The sequence below is a fragment of the Taudactylus pleione genome, unplaced genomic scaffold (genome assembly GCF_031769625.1).
Source record: "Taudactylus pleione unplaced genomic scaffold, aTauple2 ptg000537l, whole genome shotgun sequence".
NCBI lineage: Eukaryota > Metazoa > Chordata > Amphibia > Anura > Myobatrachidae > Taudactylus > Taudactylus pleione.
In genome coordinates this window covers 7230151-7249921 of record NW_028284939.1, presented here as the reverse complement: position 1 = coordinate 7249921, position 19771 = coordinate 7230151, and the positions used below count along the sequence as shown (strand labels likewise).

The following is a 19771-nucleotide window of genomic DNA, read 5'->3' as shown; positions in this document are numbered from 1 at the left end:
ACTTTAACACAGAAGCTTCCGAACGCAGAGGTTCAGAGAAACACTATGTTTTATGCATAGTAACTAAGGGGGAGATGTATCAAGCAGTGAGAAAGAGTGGAGAAGTTGCTCATAGCAACCAATCACTTTTGGAGGTAGCACTGATCAAGTACAATCTATAAAACCATAGGTATAAGCTGATTAGTTGCTATGGACAACTTCGCCACTGGCCCACTTCTCCACTGCTTGATACATATCACCCTCCTAAGCTCTCTATGGCTTACTGGGCATTCACAGTAAATAAACACTCTTATTAAATGGTACATCTTCCAGTTCCAGACCTTTATCATAGGTTCCCCCATGTCACACTGCTCCCAGAGCCGAGCCATGACACAGAACCTGCTAACAACGTGCGTGCAGAACACTATAGTCGGCGACTACGTACCAGTTTGGAATCTCTGTTTTCACGAGCAAGTAAAGCAACACAGACAGGAGGTCGTCGGCACACATCGTCTCCATGTTCACTAAAAGGACAGAAAAGAAAACTATATAAAGAGGAATCGATTCGCAGATCATGAAAAGTCAGGTCTACGGCAAATCGCCATCTCCAGAGGCAAGACTTACTTTATATAGGCACCATCTAACAGATCCTGCTCCTCTGTGCTCTATCACTACCAAAACGCGACAGGGGATAACGAATGACCATGTAACCAATCACCCCCATTACATCACAGAAGCGAGATCTTAAGTACCCTTCCCAAAGCTTAAATCAGGCGTGGCCGGTGCATAACATGACTGTAGTCCTCTACAGCTCAACCTCTATAACCATCAGTGAGCGACAGAGAAAGGGTGCCCCTGACACAAGCCTAAAAAGAAAAGCAAGCTCCTGATTGGGAGAGAGCTGTGACCGTCCAATCAGGAGACCGATATCTTCTGCACCCCTTGGTCAGATCTTCTAACACTTAGAACAACATGGAGGCTGGACACCAGACGTTCCTATGAGTTGTAAGCAGTGAGAAGCAGATGAATTGAGTAAATAAAGCCCAAAGTGCTATGGCGGGGAAAAGGGGTGAAATAAAATACAAAGTAGTAGTGTCAGGAGAAAGACCCTTTAATGTTGTTATCACCGTATAAAATTAATAAATGACCCGTTAAGCTATTGTAACAATTCTAGGTGCCATAATATATTTTAACAAATAACAGATGCATTAAAATCATGTGGTCGCCCATTCCATTTAGACTCATTAATGCTCTCAGCAGCAGGAAACCAGAGCTACGTGGACAGAATCATCCATTAATGCCGGACGCACGGCTTCCTGCAGCACTAACCTCTCTGGCTGGGGGAGAGCATGATGGTATGCACCACTTTCTTCAGGCAGATCAGTTTCTGCTGAGGGGACGTGCAGCGGTTCAGCTGGCCCAACACTCGCTTAGCGCGGGGGATGTTAATGCTGGAGGGAAGACATTAAACATGATTATATCCCTGTTCCATTAGGACTCCAGTCCCCAGCAAAGAGATTCCAGGACATAAGTGAGAGGATTGAACCTGATCCATAAGCCCTTAAAGGTCATGGGAAGGAGTGTAGTGTATTGTAGTGGTAGTCATAATACGTTCCCAAAAGTGCCCTAAGAGTCCCAGCAGTATCCAGTCAGGATGTCGACAGGTAACATGTCAATATACAGAAATGTCACCAAGGTCGTACGGTCAACATCGTGCACGTTGACAGTCAATATGTCGACATAGCATTTTAGCAGCAAATTTAGGTTTAGGTTAAGTTAGTGAAAAAATGCACAATGGTGACATAACAACCATGTCGACATCCAGACTCTCGATATTCAGAATGTCGGCATATCATAGCACACCCCTGCAGAGCTTTTCTATCACATACCCCTGGCTCGCACAGGCCCGCAGAGCGTTTCCCCTACAAGAGGACAATGCCTGTCCGGGATAAAAATCGTGGAAGGAAGTAATTTACAAACACTGCACCTCCTTCTCACAGGACCTCATTCAGAGGCTGTCACAAGAAGCGATCACTCTCTCTGAATGAGGGCGGGCGCTTCTTTTTTTTAGTGCGGCCTCCTGGTCGCAAGTTAAGCTTAGCTAGCGACCAGGATGTTGGTCGCTATGGTGATCACCATTGCGACCATCGGGGCTTGCGACCAGACCCTAAGGTTGGGTCTGGGCACTCGCAAGCCCCAGGGAACTTTCTGCTCTGATGGAGCAGGAAGCTCCCCACTGACATCACGGATGATGTCAGTGCGGCCGCCCACAAAACGGTAGGCGTTCCTTAAGGAACGTCTCCGTTTTGGAAACCACCACCCGGGCCCGCCTACAAAAAGGGGCGAGCTGTCGATCAACATCGACAGCCGCCCCTTTTGTAGCGAGCTCCGGAACGAGAGAGTTTCTCCCTAGCTCCGGGCTTGCGCACGCGCAGTGCGGCCGCTACACGTGCGCAGGGCTACCCATCGACCCGGGTTGCGAGCACATTGGTGCTTGCGACCGGGTCTGAATGACCCCCACTGTCTATACATTTCTGCATGTGTGATTACGACAACAGCGGAGTACATATAAAACACTACAAATAAAAAAACATCAAGAGGAGGGGGCTGAAATAATTAGCAGTTCAACTCTTGGCTTGTTAATACCCAGTCTTGTATAACGAATGCTTCTGTTCTCAATCGTGAAGCGCTGCAGAGTATGTTTCTGCTACATAAAAATTAACTATAACAATATATGAGGATTTATGTAGTTACATTCTTCGGCTATTTATTAATAATCCCTCATGTCTAATGACCTAGATCTGGAATACACTTCTCACACATCACCTCGTCTGCCGGCCCCTCTCCCTTACCTGAATTCCGTCTTAATCCCTATGTCCTTCTGCTGGACGTCTTGGAGGCTTCTGGTAATCTTGTTAAACGCAGCATCCTACCAATTAAACCCAGACTGGTCATTAGTGAGGGACAACGCTGGTATGGTATGGTTACAGAGTCATAGGCCCTCATTCAGAGCCGCACGCTCTGAATGAGGGCCGGGCTCCATGAAAATGGAGCGTCCTCCTGGACGCTCGTATAGCTGTGGGTCACCACCCACAGGCTATACGAGCGTGCATTGTGATGGCCGCGATGGTCGTGACCATCGCGACCATCGAAATTGCGAGCCGGAGCCTGCGGTTGAGGTTTTCAACCGCAAGCTCCGGAGTGATTTTGGCTCTATCAGAGCCAAAATCACTCCCACTGACATCACTAGTGATGTCAGTGGGCCGGCTTTTGACGGGAGGCGTTCCCGTGGGAACGCCCCCGTCAGGGAGGCACGCCCCCGGCACGCCCACCAAAGGGGGCGTGCTGTCAATCAACATTGACAGCACGCCCCCTTTGATCGGACACAACGAGCGAAGGACTTTCCTTCGCTCGTCGCGTCTGGCGCATGCGCACGACGGAGCTCCCTCCGTCGTGCGCATGCTCAGTCCATAACATCGACCCACTTGCGAGCGGACAGCCGCTCGCGAGTGGGTCTGAATCAGGCCCATAGATCAATGTCCGTGTTATTATCGCTAGTGCCGACACGAACAGATGGAAAGAAATGTCCGATGTTGCGCCTGCGATGTGCCACCATTACGACCACGGCACACTGCCAGCATGACAAATAATGTAATTGCCCCCTAGTACGTTTCACTTGGAACCCACCTCACTTGCTTCAATGGTCCCCACTTGCTTGAAGATAAGATCATATATTCCATGGTGTACATACATCTGCAGGAACACAAACATTCAATGCTTATGTAGAAACAGTCCGGTGGTGTCTAGGGCGACAAAATGATTATCCTCTTACCTCTACCGCCTGCTTCATCAGGTTCATGTGAGTCTCCTGCTTCGCTATCGATCTCTGAAACCCAAGCAAATAGCAGCGTGTAATAGAAAGGGATCTACTTACAGCGTATGAAAGAGTCTCGTCACACCAATATACGTAAAAGACTGAATAAGCTGATTAGAATGGAAGATATTTGTTAGAACACATCTAATGCTCTGTAGTGGCAGGACCAGCAAGAGAGCAAGACAGATAATCATACAAAACCTCTCTATTTAGCGGCACATTGAGAAAAAACAAACGCACATTGGGCCTGATTGACTATGGATCGCGATTCTGCATATACGCACGCAGCGCAGTTGCTAATATCAGCGGTGATATGTAAATGTTAACATTCGCATTGCGATCGCAGCCTGACATGAGGACCCCCACTTCCCCTTACTCACATCCGTACACTTTGGCAACATAGCGAAAAAAATCGGTAACATCGGACCCATACGCACAGTTAAGGCAGGTCAGACCTCACTCAGGAATGGCTTACTTCAGCGCACGCTATGAGGCCGCAGGCTGCGTATGGTATTGCAGTGGCTATTTTCTGCACGCCCCTGCAACGCCGTCCCAACGCACTGGCACGTCTGCGTTCGCCCCACCACCTGCCCCCGTCCCCATCACCACCCACAAACGGCACTTCCTGTCAATCACTCTGCCATGGGTCTGCGTACACACTGCGACCTCATTCCAAATGGCAGTGGCTAGTTCAGGCGCACGCACTGTGATGCATACGCATATCGCGAATATCGGCCGTCTGCGTGCGTCTCAGCACTTGCGATCTTTGCTGAATCGGGCCCATTGTTCTGAGATTCTGAAATAAAGCTGCAGCGGGTGGGTAACAAGAATCTTACCAAGTGTGAGTCTCTTAGCAAATGCTGAAGACATTTCGTGTACAGCGCGTTGACTGTGTCCTGAGGAAAGAGGAAAAAATTAATAATTGCAAGTCAGAATTAGACTCCCATAGCACAAAAAAAAAATTTTTTAGTCAACATTATATAAATGATAAAAGATTGTAGGACCCCAGTATATATCCATTTACTACTACATAGATACAGGGGGCACGTTGCTATGTATATGGCCGCAAAAAGCGAATTAATGCTTCTTTGCGTATCTCCAGGTGTCGTATAGATCTTGGCCTGATCTCTCTGGTCTGTCTTGAGTAGGTGCGTATGCCGATATTAATGATGGCGTTGCGGCTGTGGACGGTAAGACAGTGGGTGATGCCGCTTATGGCTTGAAGCCGTGCGGATACCCGCATTTGCACGCGACTAAGAATCAGGCCCAAAGAAGTTACTACTATGGGATAGGACCACGCTCACTATGTAATGTCGCAGGCTCTTCCTTTCATGGACCTTAAACGCGTTGCGGAAAGAGGTGACGCTTTTATCAAACTTCTCCACGTGTCTTCCCAGGAATTCCTTCACATCTTCTATGTTCTTTAAAGTGCAAGCAGAAGACGATGACGCTGCGGGTTCATCTGAAATATGCAAAGTGGAATATTAACAGATGCGGTTACAAAGTCGAGTAATGAGATATATATATATATATATATATATATATACACACACACACATATGGTGAAAATGGCACCTGCAACGTAGGCGAGGGTTTAGAACCAAGACATAATACAGAAGGACGGCATGTTGTGGACAAACCTGGATTCTGGTCTTTGTCCAGTGACCGGGCAATACACAGGATGCTATAACTCTCCTCCTTCTCATTGTAGAAGGTCTCCTCAAAGAGAATGGGCACCGAGAGAGAATAACCAAACCCTACTCCAACCTTAACCAGGTTCCCCTGAATAAAAATCTCCTGGGAAAAACAAAAACACAAAAAACACACCACGTATCAAATAAAAGAGGACACCTGGGAGAAGATATAGGGCCTGATTCAGACCCACTCGCGAGCGGCTGTCCGCTCGCAAGTGGGTCGATGTTATGCACTGAGCATGCGCACGACGGAGGGAGCTCCGTCGTGCGCATGCGCCAGATGCGACGAGCGAAGGAAAGTCCTTCGCTCGTTGTGTCCGATCAAAGGGGGCGTGCTGTCAATGTTGATTGACAGCACGCCCCCTTTGGTGGGCGTGATTTTGGCTGATAGAGCCAAAATCACTCCGGAGCTTGCGGTTGAAAACCTCAACCGCAGGCTCCGGCTCGCAATTTCGATGGTCGCGATGGTCTCGACCATCGCGGCCATCACAAAGCACGCTCGTATAGCCTGTGGGTGGTGACCCACAGCTATACGAGCGTCCAGGAGGACGCTCCATGAAAATGGAGCCCGGCCCTCATTCAGAGCGTGCGCTCTGCTCAGAGCGTACGGCTCTAAATGAGGGCCATAATCAGCAGGAAAATAAATAAAACACTTTTATTTTTACATTCTTTCAGCAGATTTTTTTTTTCCATCATTTATTATTATTATATTTCAGAGATGTGTACGATGACCTTGTGGGGGGAATGCAGCATTTCCATATCCTCAGAATGTCAACATCTGCAACGTCGACATGCGAAATCCCGACATTCTCGGAACGGTCAACATTAGGGTTAGGCTGTGGGATGGGAGGATTAGGGTTGGCCACTAGAGGGAGGTTAGGGTTAGGCTGCAAGTGGGAGGAGTTAGGGTTAGGCACTAGCCAATCAGGATTAGGGATAGGGGGAAAATACTCACCACAACCACCGCTCCGTCAGATGTCTGCGCAAGAACGGCTCCTCATGTGACCATCAGGACTCGGAAGCAGCCGCTGGAGACGCTGCTGCTGCCAGGAGCAGGAAAGTCACCGCTAGACCACCAGGGAGCGTCTGTCAACATTCTATCATGTCGACATTTCAGCAGCGTCTACATTAGGGGTGGGCAATAAGCGCCCCCCCCAGCTGTTGTAGAGCTACACATCGCAGCATTCCCTGCCACAATTTTGCTATTTGGCAATGCTAAACTGTTGCAAGGCATACTGGGATTTGTAGTCCAACAACAACTGGAGGGCTGCTTATTGCCCAACCCATGTCTATATGACGAATGTCAATCATATATAGCACACCCCATGGGGGAGCGACCTGTCCCAGCTTTGTGTATACAACACGTCCAACACACAAGGATGGTCCGGGGAGCCGTAAGGGCAGCGGTGCGACCGCCTGAGGCGTCCTAAGGAAGCTCCAGGCTGCATAGATTCTGGCTGCCGGTTCCATTCTGGGCACCCAGCTAGCCAGACGAGGCTAGTAGAAATAAGCTCCGAGGGCCAGACCAAATGATTCCAGGGGGCCTTATACGGCCCCCCGGCCTGAGGTTCCCCATCCCTGCTCTAGCTCATTGTTAGGGGATTAACGCTGAAGAGCTACCACTGGGCCCAGCATAAGTCGGTGGTCTTAGGACAACACATTTAATACAGCTATCAGTCTCCTGTACGGGAAGCAGGTCACCGACTCTCAGCAGAAAGTACACAATCTGCCAAGAGCGCCCCACCAGCTGAGGTGCCGCCCATCGCCAGCTATCGGTCAGCAGGTTGGGTAAGTTATACTAAGCAGGAGATGCACAAACCCTTTAAGAAATCATTAAGAGTTTTTGAGAAAATACAAATTGCTAAAAAGGCTAAAAATATTTCTAGACATGTTGCATGTTCTTACCCTTCCATTTTCGGTTAGAAATCCCCTCTCGTTAGGTCGGAGAACATATGATTCAAAGTGCTCGTTGGTGTACAAGTTGCTGGACAGGCACCCCTTGCATGGGACCAGGACCTTCAGGGACAGGACAGAATTAGATGTTATAATGGGACAGATGGAAACATAAAGAATACTACCTCTATGGATCTTTGCACCTATGGAACATGGGGACGTTACTGTGGATTGTACGGGCACTTAATGTAAAGTCGCCTCTATGCTTTAACATTAAACCATTTTGTGTATTCCAGGTCTCTTGATTGGGATGATGAACCAGAGGTCCCTTTATTATCACCAGCTGGGAACATTTAAACAGAGCAAAATCAGGACAGATAAGCTCCTCCTGCCAGAATCTTCCAAATCACTATCGGATAAGTATCACCATCTTCAGGGATCAAGAATCGGGACTGCCCCATTGCGAGGATGCAGGTATAAGGTGTGTACTGAGGAGGAGGCGGGCAGCGAGGGTGTATGTATAAGGCGTGTACTGAGGAGGAGGCGGGCAGCGAGGGTGTATGTATAAGGAGTGTACTGAGGAGGAGGCCGGCAGCGAGGGTGTATGTATAAGGCGTGTACTGAGGAGGAGGCGGGCAGTGAGGGTGTATGTATAAGGCGTGTACTGAGGAGGAGGCGGGCAGCGAGGGTGTATGTATAAGGCGTGTACTGAGGAGGAGGCCGGCAGCGAGGGTGTATGTATAAGGGATGTACTGAGGAGGAGGCTGGCAGTGAAGGTGCAGGTAATAAGGTGTGTACTGAGGAGGAGGCCGGCAGTGAAGGTGCAGGTAATAAGGTGTGTACTGAGGAGGAGGATGGCAGTGAAGGTGCAGGTAATAAAGGCCCTCATTCAGAGCCACTCGCTATTTGCGGTCGTTCGTTCTAAAACTAGGGGTGGCTATTCAAATGAACCGTTCGCTGTTTGCGGTCGGTTCACGTCTCTATGTCTGAACGAGCGAACAAAACTTGCGTTCGTTTTTTTGAAAAATACGCCCCCTGGCCGCTCGCATCCTACGGCATATCCGCTATTTATTAGATTAATCGAGTACATCGACAAGGGTATGAACTGCTCGCTATTCTTGGGGTTGGTGTTTGCTACCACAATTTTGCGAGCAGTTTTGGCTATAAAATAACCCAGTGACGTGGTCCATGACGCTGCTGTTTTAAATATGCACACCCATAAAACGCCCGTTTTGACCTTTAAGCACGCCTGCGTTCTGATTTCCACTCCCCATTTTCAAGCACCTTCCCCTGTTACCACCCACATACGCCTCTTTCTGTCACTCAAAATAGCAGGCATTCGCTATTTTGCAAGCACATGAATTTCGGCCGCACTGACTGGTTAGCGCATGCGTATAACGATCCGTACGCATGCGCAGTTGGGCTAACATCGCTCGGAACGAACGAGCGGCCGCTTACGAGCGGCTCTGAATCAGGCCCAAGGTGTGTACTGAGGAGGAGGCCGGCAGTGAAGGTGCAGGTAATAAGGTGTGTACTGAGGAGGAGGATGGCAGTGAGGGTGCAGGTAATAAGGTGTGTACTGAGGAGGAGGCCGGCAGTGAAGGTGCAGGTAATAAGGTGTGTACTGAGGAGGAGGATGGCAGTGAGGGTGCAGGTAATAAGGTGTATACTGAGGAGGAGGACGGCAGTGAGGGTGCAGGTAAGAAGGTGTATACTGAGGAGGAGGCCGGCAGTGAAGGTGCAGGTAAGAAGGTGTGTACTGAGGAGGAGGCCGGCAGTGAGGGTGCAGGTAATAAGGTGTGTACTGAGGAGGAGGATGGCAGTGAGGGTGCAGGTAATAAGGTGTGTACTGAGGAGGAGGATGGCAGTGAGGGTGCAGGTAATAAGGTGTGTACTGAGGAGGAGGATGGCAGTGAAGGTGCAGGTAATAAGGTGTGTACTGAGGAGGAGGATGGCAGTGAGGATGCAGGTAATAAGGTGTGTACTGAGGAGGAGGCCGGCAGTGAAGGTGCAGGTAATAAGGTGTGTACTGAGGAGGAGGCCGGCAGTGAGGATGCAGGTAACAAGGTGGGTACTGAGGAGGAGGATGGCAGTGAAGGTGCAGGTAATAAGGTGTGTACTTATGAGGAGGAGGCCGGTAGTGAAGGTGCAGGTAATAAGGTGTGTACTTATGAGGAGGAGGCCGGCAGTGAAGGTGCAGGTAATAAGGTGTGTACTGAGGAGGAGGATGGCAGTGAGGGTGCAGGTAATAAGGTGTGTACTGAGGAGGAGGCCGGCAGTGAAGGTGCAGGTAATAAGGTGTGTACTGAGGAGGAGGGCGGCAGTGAAGGTGCAGGTAATATGGTGTGTACTGAGGAGGAGGACGGCAGTGAAGGTGCAGTTAATAAGGTGTGTACTGAGGAGGAGGAGGACGGCAGTGAGGGTGCAGGTAATAAGGTGGGTACTGAGGAGGAGGGCGGCAGTGAAGGTGCAGGTAATAAGGTGTGTACTGAGGAGGAGGAGGACGGCAGTGAGGGTGCAAGTAATAAGGTGGGTACTGAGAAGGAGGGCGGCAGCGAGGGTGCAGGTAATAAGGTGTGTACTGAGGAGGAGGGCGGCAGTGAAGGTGCAGGTAATAAGGTGTGTACTGAGGAGGAGGGCGGCAGTGAAGGTGCAGGTAATAAGGTGTGTACTGAGGAGGAGGGCGGCAGTGAAGGTGCAGGTAATAAGGTGTGTACTGAGGAGGAGGAGGACGGCAGTGAAGGTGCAGGTAATAAGGTGTGTACTGAGGAGGTCGGCGGTGAGGGTGCAGGTAATAAGGTGTGTACTGAGGAGGTCGGCGGTGAGGGTGCAGGTAATAAGGTGTGTACTGAGGAGGTCGGCGGTGAGGGTGCAGGTAATAAGGTGTGTACTGAGGAGGTCGGCGGTGAGGATGCAGGTAATAAGGTGTGTACTTATGAGGAGGAGGCCGGCAGTGAAGGTGCAGGTAATAAGGTGTGTACTGAGGAGGAGGATGGCAGTGAGGGTGCAGGTAATAAGGTGTGTACTGAGGAGGAGGATGGCAGTGAAGGTGCAGGTAATAACGTGTGTACTGAGGAGGAGGCCGGCAGTGAAGGTGTAGGTAATAAGGTGTGTACTGAGGAGGAGGGCGGCAGTGAAGGTGCAGGTAATAAGGTGTGTACTGAGGAGGAGGAGGACGGCAGTGAGGGTGCAGGTAATAAGGTGTGTACTGAGGAGGAGGGCGGCAGTGAAGGTGCAGGTAATAAGGTGTGTACTGAGGAGGAGGGCGGCAGTGAAGGTGCAGGTAATAAGGTGTGTACTGAGGAGGAGGAGGACGGCAGTGAAGGTGCAGGTAATAAGGTGTGTACTGAGGAGGTCGGCGGTGAGGGTGCAGGTAATAAGGTGTGTACTGAGGAGGTCGGCGATGAGGGTGCAGGTAATAAGGTGTGTACTGAGGAGGTCGGCGGTGAGGATGCAGGTAATAAGGTGTGTACTGAGGAGGCCATGGGTAAGAGTCTAGATATAATGTGTATAGTGGGAGAATGAAGTCTGGGAGTGTTGAGCATCTAAATAAAAAGTTTCAGATAAAATCTCTACAACAACCTAATTGGGAAAAATATCTTATTTGCATAATGAGCTTTATTAGGGTCCTAGGAAGCCAATGTCAGTATAATTCTGTTGTTGTCAGCATGTAATTTCCTCCAGGAAATAATATCAGATAATACATGTGAACAGGCCATCCCTATAATCATCCCAAACTTCGTTATCAACCAGACCTCTGTAAAGTGGAACTGGCTTGAAGCTTCCCTTTGAACCTAATACAGCAAGAAATTAAATCATTTCATGCCCATGAGCCCGCGCTCTGTCTGAGGGATGGAGGGATGGATGCTGACATTTTACATTTCCTAAATTAGGAGCAATTCTACAAAGCACCAACGGAGAGGGTCCGAGGACTTGTAAAGGGCTTTGGGTATAGAGATTATACTAACAGTATGTACACTGCTGACTGTTCCCACGTACAGATAAGGGACAAATGACAGAACGATCAGCGTGCACACAAGCTGACTCTAGTGCTGCAATTAAGCGCTGGATTTCGGAATTATCTACAGTCATCAGGCAGAGATGTGAAAGCACTTTATTGTACCATGCAGTCACAATCGCTCTTTGAATGAACAGATCCGTCCTCAGGACCATCACAAGATTAACCACAAGACCAGGCTGACACAGATCATCTGCGGAGGTCAAGGACTCAATCTATTCTCCCAGCTAACAGGGAATCTATATTACACCCAGATCTAGAATTCATTCCCAGCTACGCCCACTAAAATGAACAGACCCCTGCGTCCTAATCCAGACAGGTAAGTATTTCAGTATTTACTAACCCAAACCCCCCCTAAACCGTCCCTTAGGAGTGCCTAACCCCAACCCCCCCCCTGACCCTCCCTTAGGGGTGCCTAACCCTAACCTCCCCCCCCCACCCCAACCCTCCTTTAGGGGTGCCTAACCCTAGACCTCCTCTCCCCCCACCCTCCCTTAGGGGTGCCTACCCCCCCCTAGCCCCCACTTCCCCGCAGCCTAAAACTAACCCTCTCGGGGGGGGGTGCCTAACCCTATCCCCCCCCTTCCCCTAGCCTAACCCTAACCTAACACTTTCCCAGCGCAGGCGCCAGAATTAGTTTCGATCAGTATGCCGGGCGTCGGGCTCCCAGCATAGGTAAAATGACAGGCATCGGGATTTCGACGCCTGTCATTAGACCCTTGCCGGGATTAGACAGTCGGCATTTAGACCGTTGGCATCCCGACTGTATACCGTTACATCATAGGCTGTTACCACTGAGACAGGGCTCGCCATCCTCATTTGTTCTGGACCTGCGAGTGTAACGTAATTAAAAGAAAATAATACATTCAGAGATGGATATAAACACAAAACGATTGTGCGCTTTAGGCTACATGCCCCCCCCCCCCCCCACCTGTGCGACACCACTAATTATAGCACTGGAAACAGTAATCGCGTTCTGTCACTCAGTTATACCACTGTGCAGGGCTATTGCCGCATGGTGGGACCTTTAATTAATTCTGAAATTAAAGGGCAACTGTAACATGACAAATCACATGTGATTAATATTGTAGATGGCTATACAGGGACAGGAGGTGTAATTATCAGGACCAGTCATTTATAAGATGTTGTGTCCAAAACGGAGAAAATATAGCAATAAGGCAGCGAGGTGACATCACTGTGGCGCTCCAGCCTGTCCGCCGGTAATCCCATATTTATGAAAAATGCAGCCTGTCCGTTTAATAGGGAGCGAGTGGCGATGCCACTACGCCTAATGAACGGATATACGCTGTATACCTAAGCTACAGTAATAAGAGGTATGAACATGTACATCTCCACTGAAATAAAATGTTTTTTAATGCGGTTATACAAGTAGCTCTATGTTGTGGAGCAAAGCCAGATATTTCCACATTCGGATGTGCCCGGCATCGATTCACCGAAAAGGGAGAGCTTGGGGCCAGCCCGGCATGTCCGTAAGTGCCAGGCAAGCCCCAACAAGTGGTGAAAAGGGCCGCGTCTTAAAGACGCCGCCTTTCCTCGTGGCCACGCCTCCTCTTCGGGCACAGGGGGGCGCCTTCGGAGCGCGCAAGAGGGCCCTTTCTCTAGGTCCGGCGCTGAACCTAGAGTGAATACTAATGGTGATGATGACATGAGCTTGGTTGTACATGGTCTGGGCCAGTGCTAGGTTTCCCGGCATCTAGCGCCATCCTGTGTTGCTTTGTCGCCACTGCCCTCCCCGAGCTTATACAGATAACGCCAGCAGGAGTGGAAGGCGGGGTTAGTCCAGAGCCGGCCAGATTGCTGCAGCTGGTGGATTCTGCACTGTGCAGCCGCATCGACCACCTGACTGCCCTGGCCGAACGCACTGAACGTGCCTCGCGCAGACCCTGTACATGGTGAAAACACTCCCATGTATGCAAAACCCCTAAATCTGCTGCAATGGGGTTTTAAAAGTACCTTTACACAGCCAGGGAACTACTTATTTGCATGTGCTGCTTTATACAGATGGGTCCACATACATCTAGCCTCCTGGGCATTAAACTGCTCTTCTAGTCACGCCATGCCGTTGCGTGACTCTGTAGCGCTGAGTGAATTACCTTCAAATGAGTCTTATTCGCACAATATTGCGAATAGAGATAGCACAAGCAGCTTCTGCTGATTAAAATTATATGCAGCATGCCTATGTTCTCTGAGCGAGTGCGGGTGTATCTGCATGCCAAATGCTACGTTACAGTGTCAGCGGCTGTAACACTGTAACGTAGTGTTTAGCATACAGATACACCCGCAGTCACACATAGTATATAGGCATGCTGCATATCACAAGCACTTTCTGCTCATGTAAATGCTATCTTTTCGCTGTTAAGTATGACAATGTTACCTTAATCTACCCCTATTCTGCTACACAGGCATAAGTGCCATCCATTTCACTTGTAACTCTTAGGCAAACTAACCAGATTTTACATTTGTGTTGTAGTAATATCGCGATAATTGCTGAATAATATGTATACAGCCTAAATGTATTCCCAAGTCTGCAATAGAGAGCCATTGTTTTACTCTTCATTCCATCTCCGCCAAGACCTCATGTCAATCAAAGTTGTGTTTCCTAATCTTCTCTGTTTGGGAAGTAATACTAGTAGCGTTCCCGCTAGGCTGTTTTAGCGGGGCGCGGCGCGGCGCCCTGCCCTAATTCTGGAGGACAAAAAGCACCCTGCCCTCCAGAAGGAGTGCAAAAAGCGCCCTGCCCTCACAGCCTGCGGGTGCCGGGTGGGGAAATGTGCGGTGACCCAGTCACCGCCGGACGCATGCGCCCGGCATCTATTCTCCCTCTCTGCAGCGCTTGGGGGCTGCCCGGCGTGTCCGTAAGTCTTATAGACACGCCCCCTTTTCATGACCACGCCCCCCTTTCCGGACGCCGTCGGCGTGTGCACTAGCTTGCCCTCTCTAGATCCGGCGCCCTGCCTGCCGCCGGAGCTAGAGTGAACACTAACTAGGAATATGATACAAGAGGTCTCAGGTCATTTGTGGTGTGGCTGCGGTGGGGTGAGAGAGTAGAAGACTGTCTATCTTTGATCAAGCCTATACAAAGAGATAACACTGAACTAATATACCAGGGCTGAATGAAAAGTAATGAGACTGCCTCTGTTCCTCTGTCCTATAGGTAGACGTGGGAACGCTATGCTGGTTATTGTGAAGCTCATACATCGATGTGTCTGAACCTGCGGTTGGACTGCTGTAGTCTTCTTTGTTTGGTCACAGCGAGTTGAAGATCTTCGTACGTTTCGTCATGGCGGATGAGGAAGACGTGTCTGTGAGATTACCTCAGAAAGTGATTGAATTTTGTGTGAAACTTGAAAAAATATGAGATATGGTAAGAACTTACCCTTGTTATCTCTATTTCTACGAAGTCCATAGGGTTCCACAGGATACCTTGGGGTATAGGTGTGACGTCAGTCGAAGGGCACCAAAGAGTTAAGCTTTCAGCCTCCCAGGATGCACTAGGTCCCCCTCCTATACCCCGCCCCCGGGCCAAGGCACCTCAGTTAGTTACCAAGCCATAGGCCGGAGGAGGAGAAGGAAGAGAGAGAACAAAGATCTGGACACATACAAGAATCACATTCTCACCAGAGGGAGACGGAAAACCGGTGACCAGAGCAAAGCCCATCTGCAGCACAGGTGCGACAGGGCGGGAGTCCTGTGGAACCCTATGGACTTCGTAGAAATAGAGATAACAAGGGTAAGTTCTTACCATATCTCATATTTTCTACTTCAGGGTCCATAGGGTATCCACAGGATACCTTGGGGATGTCCCAAAGCAGTATCCTTTAAGGGTGGGGACGCTCCTGTGCAGAAAGGAGAATCCGCCGCCCGAAGGAAGCATCCTGAGAGGCGAAGGTGTCAAACCTGTAATACCTCACGAAGGTATGGACAGAAGACCACGTAGCAGCCTTGCAGATCTGAACTGCCGAGGTACCACGTCGAGCTGCCCACGAAGGACCCACAGACCTAGTGGAATGAGCCTTCACAGAAGGAGGAACCGGCAGGCCTTCATGAAGATAAGCTTCAGAAATAGCCATACGGATCCAGGCTGCCAAAGTTTGCTTTGAAGCAGGCCAACCCTTTTTACGGAAGCCATAGAGGACAAACAAAGCGTCCGACTTCCTAAACGAAGAAGTGCGGTCAACATAAGTCCTTAAGGCCCGCACAACATCCAAAGAGGCCTCACCCACGGAAAGACCCGGTGAGTTAAAGGCCGGAACAACGATTTTCTCGTTAACATGAAACTGGGAAACAACTTTGGGAAGAAACTCGGGCCGAGTGCGGAGCACTGCCCTGTTCCCATGAAAAACCAAGAAAGGGGGTCTACAAGAAAGAGCCCCTAACTCAGGAACACGTCTGGCCGAAGCAATGGCCAGAAGGAAAACAGTCTTAGCTGTTAGCCATTTAATATCCACTTAGCCCAGTGGTTCAAACGGCGGTCCTTGGAGAGCCCTCAGGACCACAGCCAAATCCCAAGGCGCCACAGGTGGAACAAAGGGCGGCTGAATACGGAGAACACCTTGCATAAAGGTGCGCACATCCGGGATTGTAGCAATCCTACGGTGAAACCAGACAGATAGGGCCGAAAGCTGTACCTTCAAAGAAGCAAGGCGAAGCCCATGATCTAGTCCCGCTTGCAGGAAGGCGAGAATCCGAGACAGACGAAACTCCCGCGGTGCATAACCTCTCGGTCGACACCACTGGAAGAACGTATGCCACACGCGATGGTATATCCTCGCGGAAGACGGTTTCCGAGCTCGTAACATGGTACGCACCACAGAGCTGGAAAACCCCCGGGACCTCAGCATGGCCGTCTCAACAGCCACGCCGTCAAAGACAGCCGAGTCAGGTCCGGGTGAAGGCAAGGACCCTGAGACAGAAGGTCCGGTCATAGCGGCAACCGCAGAGGACTGTCCACGGACAGACCCTGAAGGTCTGAGAACCAGTGCCGTCTGGGCCACGCGGGAGCTATCAACAGGAGCGTCCCTCCTTCCTGTTTGAATTTCCGGATTACCCGTGGAAGAAGGGAGACCGGAGGGAACAGGTATGCGAACTGGAACGTCCACCGGACGGACAGAGCATCCACCAGAGACGCCCCTTCGTCTCTTGTGCGAGACCCGTACACCGGCAACTTGTTGTTGTGCCGGGACGCCATGAGGTCGATTTCTGGAAGACCCCACCTGTCCACCAGTAGTTGAAAAACGTCCGGGTGCAGGGACCATTCCCCTGGATGAACGTCCTGGCGACTTAGAAAGTCCGCCTCCCAATTTAGCACTCCCGGGATGAAGACCGCTGATATGGCCGGAAGATTGCGCTCTGCCCAAACCAGGATCCGAGAGACCTCTACGAGAGCCGCCCGACTGCGAGTTCCTCCTTGCCTGTTTATGTAGGCCACGGTGGTAGCGTTGTCCGACTGGACCTGCACCGGGTGACCCTGGAGAAACCGCTGTGCCTGCTGGAGAGCATTGAAGACCGCACAGAGTTCCAAGATATTTATTGGAAGCTTCGCTTCTGTCGGCGTCCACCTGCCCTGGAACAAGTGTGGACCCGAAACTGCTCCCCTGCCCCGAAGACTGGCGTCCGGTGTCAACAGGACCCAATTTGGAACCCAGAACGGACGTCCCTTGTTGAGGTGGGTCGTCTTTAACCACCACGCAAGGGACAGGTGAACCTCCGGGGTGAGCACAATCGTCTGGAACTTCAGAGACTGAGGCAGCCCGTTCCACTTGGACAGGATCAGGTGCTGCAGAGGTCTGGAGTGAAACTGGGCGTATTCCACCATGTCGAACACCGACACCATGGAGCCCAGTAACCTCATCGCCGAGTGTAAGGACACCCGGCGGCTGTGCAGACAACTGCGCACCCTTGACTGTAAAGCAGAGATCTTGTCCTCCGTCACGAAGATCCTTTGCTGTCCCGAGTCCAATAAGGCTCCAAGAAGCAGAATCCTCCGAGACGGGATTAGAGTGGACTTCTGCCAGTTGATTAGCCAGCCGTGCCGTTGCAGCAGTGCAATGGTCAGGTCCAAGTGGTGTAACAGGAGCTCTGGAGATCCTGCCACCAATAACAGGTCGTCCAAGTACGGCAACATGCGGACTCCTTGCAGCCGCAGAGAAGCCGCCATGACCGCCATCACCTTGGTGAAAACACGTGGTGCTGTCGCCAGGCCAAAAGGTAACGCCCGAAACTGGAAGTGGTTGCTGCGGATTGCAAACCGAAGGAACTCTTGATGGCGCAAAAGAATAGGGACATGCAGGTAAGCGTCCTGTATGTCCAATGACACCATGTAGTCCCCAGGTTCCAGCGCCAGAATGATGGACCGTAGGGTCTCCATCCGAAACTTCGGGACCCGCAAAGACTTGTTGAGTGCTTTGAGGTTGAGAATCGGACGATATGACCCATTGGGTTTCTGTACCAAAAATAGATTTGAATAGAAACCCTGGCCCCTCTGGGAGAATGGAACAGGCACTATAACTCCAGCCTGGAGCATAGTGTGCAATACCTTCCGCAGCTCCGTAGCCTTGTTCCGGTCTGATGGTAGACCCGTGGTGAAGAATCGAGCCGGGGGTCTGTGCCGGAAGGAGAGGGCGTACCCGTGGGAGACCACCTCCAGAACCCAAGTGTCTGTCGTAGTGAACGACCAACACCGGGAGAACTGCAGCAGGCGGCCTCCCACCCTGGGATCCCCCAAGGGGAGACCCGGACCGTCAGGCCGCAGGCTTGTCATCTGGCTTGGGGGCCGGATGTCTGGTACTCCATGCCTGTTTCCGGGGCTTGACCGATTTCTTAGGGCCAGCCTGTCAAGGAAACGACTGTGGTTTGGGCCTGCCCTGGGCCCTAGATGACCGAAAGGACGATGGTCCAGAACCAGAAGGAGCAGCGGCCGACGGGAGACAAGCAGATTTGGCTGCCGCCAGCGTGGCCACAATCTTATCCAGATCCGGACCGAAGAGAACTTCTCCGGTAAACGGCAACGCTTCCAGACCTTTCTTGGAATCTGCGTCCGCCTTCCAGGATCGCAGCCACAAGGTGCGACGAGCAGCTACCACTGCTGTAGAAATTCTAGACACCAGAGTACTAATGTCTAGAGCCGCCTCGTTGATGTAGGTGGCCGAATCACGGAGATTGACAATCAACTCCGCCTGTTCGGCCGGACAGTCGGATTCAAAAGAAGCCTCTAATGAATCCGCCCAGCGCTCCATCGCTCTGGCAACCCAGCAAATGGCCATAGCCGGCCGTGCTGCCCCCCCTGCAAGGGAATAAGTGGACTTCAGGCAGATTTCTACCTTGCGGTCCGTAGCATCCTTAAAGGAGGACATGGATGGCATCGGCAATGTGGCACTACGGACAAGACGGGTCACGTGAGAATCCACCTGTGGAGGGGATTCCCACTTAGCAAAATAATTATCCGCGAACGGATAAGCCACCGCCAGGCGTCTCTGTGGCTGGCATCTTTTGCCAGGTTGTTTCCACGCCTCCTCTAAATTGTCCACCAACTAACCCGAAAGAGGAAAGACTGTGGCATCGCCCTTCACATCTTTGAAAAAGGCATACTTAGATTTAGCCGCTGGGGGAACTTCGTCCTCAATCACCAAGGCTGTGCGGACCGCCCGAATAAGTCCAGGAATATATACTTTGGACTTAGCATCAGCGTCCTTAGTATGGAGAGGTTCCTGATCGTAAGGATCCAGAATCTCCCCATCATCAGACGTCCCTTCGTCATCCTCATAAGGAGCGGACAGAGACGCCACCGGCCTTTTATGAGGCCGCATCACAGACTCCCCTTGCAACACATCCGACAAGTGCTGTACAGAACTCGTCAGGGAGTTAACCCACGCTGGCTCCTGAGAACCCGGGAGCGGGGAAATAGGGAGACTGTGGGGTACCACCAATTGTCGTGGGAACCCCTGCATGGGTGACGACACCACAGACTGCTGGGACAAACCCATCGGAGTAAATGCGGGCTGCGGAGCTAACTGGCCCACTAAAGCTGTTAACGCCTGAGCGAAACAAGCCCAGGGCGGCTCCTGTACCGGTGCTGTAACCGTAATAGGCCGCGCCATGGACAAACACTGCCGGCAAAGGCCCTCCGCGCTACCCTCCCCCTCCGCTAACGGTACTTTGCACGTGGTACACTGTAGCCGGAGGGGAAAATCACTTTCAGACATGATGGCACCACGTATGTGACCTCTCTCACCAATTAAGTATTAAATAGGCGAGAGACCACCCTGCAGCACCGCACTGCAAGGGCTTTAGCAG

The 19771-nt window shown here is 51.0% G+C and overlaps 1 protein-coding gene across 2 annotated transcripts in view; it reads right to left on the bottom strand.

Annotated features, from left to right (window-relative positions):
• ANKRD27 (ankyrin repeat domain 27) overlaps positions 1 to 19771 on the bottom strand; it is a 74755-nt gene that overhangs the window by 37823 nt on the left and 17161 nt on the right. For both annotated transcript variants that reach the window (XM_088451084.1, XM_088451085.1), the window contains exons 3-11: positions 7453 to 7563; positions 5494 to 5650; positions 5158 to 5315; positions 4690 to 4749; positions 3812 to 3865; positions 3667 to 3732; positions 2832 to 2908; positions 1309 to 1430; positions 425 to 503 (exon numbers count right to left, since the gene is read on the bottom strand). In XM_088451084.1, coding sequence (XP_088307210.1) covers positions 425 to 503; positions 1309 to 1430; positions 2832 to 2908; positions 3667 to 3732; positions 3812 to 3865; positions 4690 to 4749; positions 5158 to 5315; positions 5494 to 5650; positions 7453 to 7563 — 884 coding nt within the window. The remainder of the gene's footprint in view (positions 1 to 424; positions 504 to 1308; positions 1431 to 2831; positions 2909 to 3666; positions 3733 to 3811; positions 3866 to 4689; positions 4750 to 5157; positions 5316 to 5493; positions 5651 to 7452; positions 7564 to 19771) is intronic.